Source organism: Macrosteles quadrilineatus, unplaced genomic scaffold (genome assembly GCF_028750875.1).
Source record: "Macrosteles quadrilineatus isolate MER2022 unplaced genomic scaffold, UCM_ALF_1.0 Scaffold_5__1_contigs__length_97177068, whole genome shotgun sequence".
Taxonomy (NCBI): Eukaryota; Metazoa; Arthropoda; class Insecta; order Hemiptera; family Cicadellidae; genus Macrosteles; species Macrosteles quadrilineatus.
The window spans coordinates 9,602,341-9,612,448 of NW_026542598.1; the positions used below are offsets into that span (position 1 = coordinate 9,602,341).

Consider the following 10,108-nt stretch of genomic DNA (forward strand, 5'->3'; position numbering starts at 1 on the left):
TTTGTTACTGACTTAAGATAGGCTGTTTCTTCAGTCAGGATCATATAAAACCCAATGATCAGGAACATCTGGTCCAGTTTCGAACCATCAAAAAGCTATTGACTTTTCTCCTCAGGATCAAACCTTTGACACCATGGAACTGCTCAATGTAAGTCAGGCTCAGGATTAACCACACATTAACTAGCTAGTGGCTATGTAAACCAAGTTAAATGATTCATGCTTAAACAATATCTTGACAAAAGTTGAAAGTAGTAAAATGTAAAGCAAAAGCTGTGTGTGGATGTGTACAGAGCTACAGATCACAACTGTGGTCCGATTTCGGTGAAATTTGGTGAGTACTAATCCATGGTATATCAAGACGTGTTTTTATTTGGTGAAATTTAGATTTTTAATGGTGATTTCCCCATAATAACACAGCTACTCACTATACTCCCAAATTACGAATAAAATAAAATCAATCTTTATTTTAACAAATAATAATGCAGCATTACATATACTGTCTGTTATCCACGGGCTTCACCCAGTTTGACTTCATAAGTATTAATTAAACTGATTGGTTAAGTTAGGCTGAAATAAACAAAACAGAATACATTAATAGTAATACCAGTAATACAACAGTTATTTGTGCAACTTGTGAGCAATTGCACTTTGCACTCGAGTTGCACATTATATTTTTCCTACAGTTACCATAAAACAAATAAATTGGTAAAGAAACGTAACGTATTTTTACACAGAAGTGAACTTTTAATGTGACATTTAATGATTGACAACAGCTAACCAGCTGATTTACAGCCAGTGCTGCCAACGTATTTCGCCTGCATACGACCTTGTCTGCATGTTACGCGCTCACTATTTCGTGCCTTCATGTTGCAAATCTGGAGTGAGACAAAGTAATTAGAGTGAGACAATGTTAACATTGTCTCACTGGTGAGCGAATTGGCCACTTTGCTTTCTCAAATCAGTGAGAGAACATGTACATTGTTAAGTAACTGTAGGAAAAATAACAACAGTAACATCGTGGGCTCGCTCAGACCTGTGACACCCTGTAACATGATAAATTTTAGCATTGAGTATAAACATAACGTTACGTTTATACTAAATGATTTTAGTGTTTATTAATATTAGGTGTAGGCCTATCAAACATCCTCATATGAATTGGCCGAAGACAAATTTTAAGAGGACTAAAAATGTTGGGTCTATTTTTTTTTATAATTGGTTTCTTGTTATACTATATGCGAATTTTAAAACCTTTTTTACCGAATATAAAAATATATTGAAAATTGTATTTGCTTGTCCTTTGATATTATAAACTACCACAGTAAACCAGATAAAACTTAAACATGACTATGTTTTATCTATGAGTAAACGGTATCAGCAATCTGGCAAACACTTTCTCTGTACACACATCACTTCAAAAAACCTTCTGGGGTATATGGTGGCCTACCTGGTATATGGTGGAATTAATGGGAGAAAGTAAAAATGAAACACAATCGACCACAATGAACCATACCCATACTACTTTAAATCAGTGAGAAACATTTAGTCAACATCAGCTCAACCAAACGTTACCACACACACACATCGAAACAGACTTATAATTTGACAGAGACTTAGAAATCCATGTTCTGTATTAGAAATCCGTGTTCTGTATTTTAATTAAAGGGTTGAATAGTCATCATAAAATTCGATTTAGTGCAGTTTTAAATTAATAATAAAACGAAGTATTTATTATACCTTGTTGTAACTATAACCAATGACTGAATCCAAGCAACCGTGTCCATGATTACTTAGTGATGCCTCGGCAAACTCCAGCTGATCGTATTTCGTCTGTTGTTGAGTGTTGTGTTGAGTTGAGCAAAGAAAAAAAAACACTCACTCAGACGCTCCATAATAACGTTAGTCTTTAGTTTTTAATTTTTGTAACAACATTAATTTATTCTAGATCTAAGAAAGCTTTATATTGAATTTATAATCGAAAAAATAGTTCAAGGTAAGCTTTTTATCATTCAAAGAAAACTTATTCAATTGGAGTTTAACGTTGAAAAAGTGCAAGTTAAGTTTAGGCCTACTTCATTTCAGTAAAATCTGACCTTTGGATCTCTTGTTTATGTAAAACCTGCATGATACCTTGAAGGAATATCTTACTAGAAACTCAGGTTTCTAATTTTGTTCTAATATTAATATTATTCATCAGTCGCTTCATGACTGGCTAATAGCTAAAAAAAGTAAGTTAGGTCTGGACATTAACTAAGGTAGGCTAAGTTAGGCCCTAAGTACCGTACATTAGCAGACACCTAGGCCTAGGAGGGAGGATCACATTATTATGTGAAACTAGTTGTTATGGCTGTGCTTCGCTACGGGAAGAAAATAAAAAGGAGTAGGCCTAGGCCTAATGTGTTTTTATAAAATCAACTGTAAAAAACAGTCAAGACACTTAAGTGGATTAGGCCAAAGTTCAGGCTAGTCCTAAGTTAACTTACCGGTATGTTAATAATTTTTTTTTCAATTAACTATTTGGTTTCAAATGGCATGAAATCCCATAAAAAGTGTAGTTTATAAATGTAGGTACATTTTTTGTGTTTTAACTACCACGGTGAGAAGGCCGAACATCCTGAAGATATATGCACCTTTTTGCTGATTACTTTTCATCAGTTTACCAGCAGGCAGCAGTGACCCCTCCAGATTATGATTTCTACACAACTGAATTTTAACTCTTGCAACCTAAATTGTTTAGCCTATTTTATTTTATTTTATTTTATTTTATTTTGCTTCCAACGGTCCAAACAAACCAAATTACAATTATTTTTTTATATAATGCTTTCTAAATGTTCCTATAACTAAGGGTCAAGCCAAACATGCAAAGGGGCTTAAGAATCTACTTAATGAGAAAACTTGACAAGACAAGAAGAACAACAACTAAAATCTGAGCAATGTTGACTAACAATGATAAATCTTTGATATAATTAACAATGAATAAAAATGTGTAGCCAACAAAGATAACAAAAATAATAACAACAACAACAAACAACAACAGCATGAACTACAATAGCAACAATAATAAATAACAACAGGAACTAATAATGACAATAGCATATAACAATAATAATACTACAATAGAAAATATAACAATAGTAATAAATAAACTGATATTTTACATAAACAACAAATCAAGGCAGCGCCTCACAGATCAACCAGTAACATCCTTTTTTTCAACGACTCGCCACTGATGGAGAAGAGGTCAATATCTTCCGGCAAGCTGTTGGCCAAGAGCTGGATGCGGGGAAATGTACTGTTGAACATGTACTGGGTTGAGTACTGGCGTCTAGCGAACGGATGAGTTTGGCGCAGGTGACGGGATGTGCGGAAGTTCAACTTATAAAGTAGATCAGGTGCATCAATGTCTGAGTTAATTAGCTTCCTCAGGAACAGAAGGTCATTGATTTCACGTCGTGCAAGTAGTGGCCTCAAGTTTAACTGAAGTTGTAGATTCTGGATAGGAACGGTGCGGTAGTCATAACCCATCAGCACACCAACCAGACGAATGAAACGGCTCTGCACGTTCTCAAGACTCTCAATCTGCCCAATCAGGTAAGGGCTCCAAACTGGTGATGAAAACTCAAGTAAAGGCCTGACTAGATGAATGTAGAGGATTCTCAATGCATTGATAGAGAACATGTTGCGACTGTTCCTTATAATGAAATATAGGGCAGAATTTGCTCTCTTGCAGATACAATTTATATGCTCTTGAGGGTTTAAATTTGGTGAGAGTATGACGCCAAGGTCCTTGATCCTGAAAGAACGTGGGAGGGGTTGACCGTCAAGTAAGTAGGGGAAGATAATGGGTGTGCTAGATCTGGAAAAGGATATCACAGAGCATTTTGAAATATTCAGAGTCATTTCATTATCACAGCACCACTTCATCAGCGAATCAATACCGTTCTGCAGAATTTGGCAATCATCCAGGGTTTTAATTGTTTTAAAGAGTTTAGCATCATCAGCAAAGAGCAAAATGTTCGACCCCTGAGTATGCTGTACCAGGTCATTAATAAATATTAAGAAAAGAACTGGGCCTAAAAGTGATCCCTGAGGCACACCGGAGACAGCAGAGAAAGGTTGAGATAGACAGCCAGCAACCCGTACCCGAAGAAAACGATCCTGGAGATAACTTCTTAACCACGCCAAGAGGCATCCGCCAAGTCCAATAGCTTCAAGTTTGGCAACCAGGTGTTTGTGACTTACACGATCAAAAGCCTTCGAGAAGTCAGTGTATATGGCGTCTACCTGATGAGAATCCGTAAAGGCAGTTAGAATGTGATCCTGAAAGGCGAGTAGGTTGGTAGTAGTCGAGCGTCCCTTAATAAAGCCATGTTGTTCAGTACATAAGATACTCTTGAGATGGAATGTCAATCTCCTCAGAACCAGGGATTCGAAGATCTTGGCAACTGTTGACTGTATAACCACCGGGCGATAATTCTTCACATCAGCGGGGGAACCAGACTTGAAGATAGGTGTTATATAACCCAACTTGAGATTGGTGGGGAAGATGCCGGCAGCCATGAGCAGGTTGAAATATACGGTAAGGTGAGGAGCTAAAACGCTACTACAGTATTTAAGAACTAATGGAGAAATGTCGTCAGGGCCAGCTCCCTTATTCACATCGAGCGAGTTCAACTCATCTTCAACCTCTACACAGCTCACATAGCAAGAGGAGATTGCGGTACATGCCTTGAAGTCGTATTGTGGTGGAGAAGAAGTCGGAGACTTGTATACAGAAGAGAAGAACTTAGAAAACAGGTTGGAGATGTCTTAAGGTTTTTCAGCAGCTTCATTATCAAGCAACATTCGGGAAGGAAGTGATGAGGTCTTCTTAGACGACTTGATATAACTCCAGAAGACACGAATGTTACTATTCAGAGATGAGTCAATAGATTGAATGTAAGCTGAGTAACATTTCCTCGTAAGTCTGTTGCATGCCGCTCGAATTCCACAGAATTGATGATATAGACGGTCATCAAGATTCTGCTTGTAGCGCTTATGTAGGTGCTTTTTCTTGATAATCATAGATTTGAGCTCAGGGGAGAACCAAATAGGAAATGATCGTTTACCAATGTATTTAGATGGACATGCACTCCTTATAGTATGAGTAAGTTGGAAACAAAAGTCAGAGAACAAGTCTTCAACGGGAGCAATATTATCCAAAACAGGGTAGTTAAGGCGTTGAACCCATTCGAATACATGGGCGAGATCACACTTCCTTAAATTAGGGGCAAAGACACTATAGTTGAGCTGTAGTTGAGTTGTTACAATGATGTTCAAAAGACGCTTTCATCTCTTGATCCTTACAAGGGAACGGGGCCAGACCTAATACCTCCACGTGTACTGAAGTATTGTAATATGCTACTGGCTCCTCAATTGACACCCTTCAATATTTTACTTCAAGAAGGAATCTTCCCGGATTCATTAAAAAACCAGCTTCGTTGTACCCATTCCCAAAGTCCAACACTCTTCCAAGATGTAAGTGACTTCAGGCCGATTGTTATTCAACCCACCTTGGAGAAGAAAGTATTTGAGAAGACTGCACTTTACTTTAGGTCCTACACTCATTCAAATGAATCGATTATTCAATTGTTTCATTTGATATATCGTTTGGTTAGGTTAACCTTACCTACGATATATCGAATGAAACAATCGATATATTGATCGATATTTTCATTCGAATGAGTCTAGGACCTAAAGTAAAGTGCAGCCTTTGAGAGTCCCGTTTTAGACCAAATAAAGCCCATTTTTGGCAACCTCCTCTCAACTCACCAGCATGGGTTCTCGACTGGCAGGTCAACCTTGTCCAACCTAGTAATCTACCAGTAAGTTACTTACTAATTTCCAATGTGTCGATGGGACTTCAGGTCGACAGCATACTTGGACTTCCAGACAGTGGCGGACTTACCATAAGGCACACTAGCAGTGTTTCCATTTGCGAGATCATTATCCCGAAAACAGGACTTTTAGACCTAGAGCGGGATTAAAACGAGATGTAAGATAAAACGGGATTTTCGGCTGTGACGACTATTTTAATTTTTTTCTACTTAATTTTAGAGTTAAATTAGCCCAACTTCAATTGATTAAAATAAGTACTTACCGTAAGCAAAAAAATAATAATTATTGTTTAAACTACTTTTTTAACATTAGGCTAGGCCTATACGTCAAATATAATACTTGGGATTGTAAAAAAAAATAAATAAATTAAATTAAATTAACATCAAAACAAGCTTTAGATTGTGCAATGAAACAGTGTAGTTTTACACTATCCAAAGACAATAATTATAAATTAGACTAATAACTGTGATATAGGTACATAGGTCTCAAAAATTTGAATTTGATCACAGCATGGGTGGAGATCATCACGGAGAACACCACCACAAGACAGTGATTCCTGACTACCGAATCTACAAGGTGGAGGACGCACCAGAGTTGGTCAGAGTCCAGAAGGAGTTGGCCAAACTGGGCCTCAAGGACCCATGGCTCAGGTGAAAACTCATTAAACTCAATGTTGAAAATTTAAAGTGAATACCCTGTTGTATCTAGGGTTTCATGTTGATAAATACTTAATGATTAATGAATAGGCCCTAATTATCCTATTAGGCTAATTGGTGACTAATTCGTATTATATTATAACTTATAACTTAGTAGGCCTATTGAAAATGTAGGTTACCTTTCAGACATATGACCAATCTTTGGCTAAAATCAATGAAATTTGGGGGTTTTGGGTGTGTTGCTAGCCTAGTGTTTAGCGTCTCAGACTTCGGGGGGGGGGGGGGGGAGGGGGGGGGGGTGGTGGTGAAGAGTTATTTAAACACCAAAGTGACTATCATTTAAATATCTAGTATACTGTGAGATTAGAAAATGTTCTTTGTAGTTTTGATTTGTTCTCCAAGGGAGTCCATGGAAGCTAACGGCCATCTTGGATTTGCCAGCCATAAGAGCAATTTTAATTTCGTTGATTTCAAACAGCTACTGAAGACTTTTTTTCTGTCCAAAAATATTTTCCAAACACCTTAGTGATTGGAATTTAAATATAGTATAATGTGAGATAAAAAGTTGTCTTTGTAGTTCTTTAATTGTTTTATGAGTTAGAACGTAGGCTCCAAGGACTCTTAATGGTTAATTGGCTTCATTGACCTAATCCTCACGCCTGGCTCAAACTAGCTAATAGAGCGATATATATTCTACTGACACTCCTCAGTTCTGCACTAAAGAGCAAATGCAACTCCTGGTAATTCAAGAAATTAAAGATCCTAAAAGTCAATGCCCCCGCCACCGCAAACCTGCAGATTTAGCAAATTCCAACTTGTCTGATTAAATTTTACAAAAATATTTCCATAAATAAGGCATACTTATTCCCCATTTAAATAACATTAGATTTAACGAGTGATTAGGTTTGCTGTTACGGGGAAGGTAAAAAGTGTTTTTGATGAAATAAATAAATTTGCCAAATTTGATTAACATATCTATAGTCAAGTAAAGTGCAACAGTTTTCATTTTCTCCATAAGAATGACATAAAAATTTCAAAAATACATGTTTTAAGAATTTTCTCTGTAACTGTTAGGCTTACCACAACACTTTCAATATACTAAATTATTTCTTTTTTAAGCTCTACAAGATGGGTCAGAAAGAAATTGCAAAATTTTATGTTTTAGGGTCAAAAGTGGGAAAACCAATTTTTACCCCATGAAACCCCCCGTAAATCCCCGTTTCCAAAGTCCAATCATGCTGGTTCGCGAACTCATTCAAGTTTATCCTCCAAGGTTTGGTCAAATTTCATCAAAATAAGACCAAAATTACTCAATTTTACGGAGACATATCTGTATATTTAATACCCTAAATGATTTTTCTCGTGGCATTTAATTTGAGAATACGGCTGGGCGTAGAAACTTGAGTGAGGTGTCTAAGGAAATAGAGATGGGAATTACCGTTACTTTTGAGAAACGCGTTTTACACCGTTCCATTACAACTTGGTACTGTAACAGGTTACAGTAACCTGTTAATTTTGTAACCTGTTATCGGTCCGTTCCTCCCCCACCACACCGTGACATCCAGGTGACATCCCAGCCCCAGCTCGGCGGGCATGTAACGAAATTCTCGCTGGGTGTTATTGCTCTACCCTGTTACTGGCCGTATGTTCGTTCTGGCTCGGCTGGGCTGTAACGTTATTATTCCAGCTTGGCGTTACTCTCTGCGGGTGGTTTATTCGTTCCAGTTTGGCCGTAATGTAACGAAATTCTCGCTGGGTGTTATTGCTCTACCATGTTACTGGCCGTGTTCGTTCATTTTGGCCAGGATATACTGTAACTTAATTCTAGCATGGGTGTTACCTAGCTGGACGTTTCGTTCCAGTTTTTCCATAATTATTGTTGGTGTTAATGTTGCCACATTATGTACAGTTCTCGTGTACGTTAAATTCCGGCTGGAATGGAACGTTTTCTCACATTTTATTATTTTAAAGACTTTTTGTTGCTTTCAGGACTTTGATCCTGACGGAACCGGTACAGGAGATCAATTCATAAGCCAATGAGCGCAGCGTTACAAAAATAACAGGGTATTCTGAGTAACGTGTTATCTTGATAACAGGTTACAATTTATTAACAGTGTTATTTACCCTGTTACGTTAAATAACGCTCATCTCTATAAGGAAAGGTCTTGGTCTGTAGATGAGCCATCAACAGAGAAACAAGGTCAATTCCAATGGGGCTCTGTCCCAGTGGCTTTTAAAATCCCATTCCCATGTTATTCTTATGGAGAGAAAAACGGGGTTTTTGTCATAGCTAATTTGAGAGAACGGCTGGGCGTAGAAACTTGCCAGGGGTGTCTAAAGAAAGGTCTTGGTCTGTAGATGAGCCATCAAAAGAGCAATTAGCTTAATCCCCTTGGGGCTCTGCCCCAGTGGCCTTTAAAATTCCCTTCTCATGTTATTCTTTTGGAGGGGGAAAACAAGTTGTTGTGGCAACTAATTTAAGAGAACGGCTGGGCTTAGAAGCTTGGAAGAGGTGTCTAAATTTTCTTTTTCTACAGGTCTTAGCTATTAACATCACAATTAAAACCCCCACTTTATTGCCTTCTTTTTAGCAGCAAACATAAGTATTGTACCCATTAAAATCAATGATATTTAAATTTTTAAAAATCTGACAGTTTTAAAGGAATATTTTAGTGAAAATCCAGCTAGGTGAATAGAAATTGCTTAGTCAGCAGGTTTGCTGTAGTAGAGGTATTAAAATAGTAATATAGTAATAGTAATAGTGGTTTGGTTGGTTGGTACCTTGCCTTAAAAAAAACATAAAAGCAGTGGTCTAAACTTTGATACTAGTGACCCATTTTGTTGGTACCTCTCATTTACCGGTCAGTCAACCTCTGAAAACTTGTAGTTGAAACCGATAAGTATAGTTAACTCTTTGAGATTCTTGTTTTCAATCTAATGTACTTTTTCAGGAATGAAGTTTGGAGATACAATCGTAAGGAGTTTGGCACCCCGAGCTCAAAGATGTCAGCTATGTTTTCCAAAGGTTTCAAGTACGGGTTGATCCTATTTGGTATCACAACTGCTATTGAGACAGCTGCTGACTTTTTGAACCCGAAAATGCCTCATCATGGTCACCATTAATCTGTGTAATGTTAGTATAGTTGAATAAATCTTGTATAGTTGCTGTTGTAAAATGGCTTTAAATACCATAAAACCTCCACTCTATTTTTCTGTCAAAAGCCTCTTCAAAGCCCTCCCAAAAAGGGATCATTTTAGCAATGCATAGCTGGGAATATGTTAATTGACATAATCATATCTTTTTTACCATTTTAACCACATTATTTTTATTTATATAGTTCTACGTATTGACGGTATAACGTATATTAACACAATCTTAATAGACTAAATGATTGAATCCCTTATGAAACAGCTGCTTATTTGCATTAGTAGGATTGGAAACAAGCTGGAAGTTGTTTTGAGTGGCTATCTTCTTTAAATGAAAAGTTTTTTTTGTTTTCTAGCTTAGTTAGTTAATTATTGAAGCAATATGACGGAAATATAGTTCACCACACAGGCAAAAAGTGTCTTTTCAACCT

At 37.1% G+C, this 10,108-nt stretch overlaps 1 protein-coding gene across 2 annotated transcripts; it reads left to right on the top strand.

Annotated features, from left to right (window-relative positions):
• Positions 1 to 1,859: 1,859 nt before the first annotated feature.
• LOC128995096 (NADH dehydrogenase [ubiquinone] 1 beta subcomplex subunit 3-like) lies at positions 1,860 to 9,706 on the top strand. Of its 2 annotated transcripts, none has more exons than XM_054419994.1 (3): positions 1,860 to 1,895; positions 6,384 to 6,524; positions 9,482 to 9,706. In XM_054419994.1, exons 2-3 carry the CDS (start codon positions 6,385 to 6,387, stop codon positions 9,651 to 9,653), a joined length of 312 nt encoding a protein of 103 aa, XP_054275969.1. In that variant the 5' UTR covers positions 1,860 to 1,895; position 6,384; the 3' UTR covers positions 9,654 to 9,706. The 2 variants fall into 2 exon arrangements, with proteins under 2 accessions (XP_054275969.1, XP_054275968.1); XM_054419993.1 differs by having other exon boundaries at positions 1,874 to 1,990.
• The last annotated feature ends 402 nt before the right edge of the window (positions 9,707 to 10,108 follow it).

Coding starts and splice junctions, on each gene's coding strand:
- LOC128995096 (XM_054419994.1), top strand. CDS start 6,385: ATGGGTGGAGATCATCACGGAGAACACCACCACAAGACAGTGATTCCT. Junction 6,525..9,481: donor CTCAAGGACCCATGGCTCAG/GTGAAAACTCAT, acceptor GTACTTTTTCAG/GAATGAAGTTTGGAGATACA.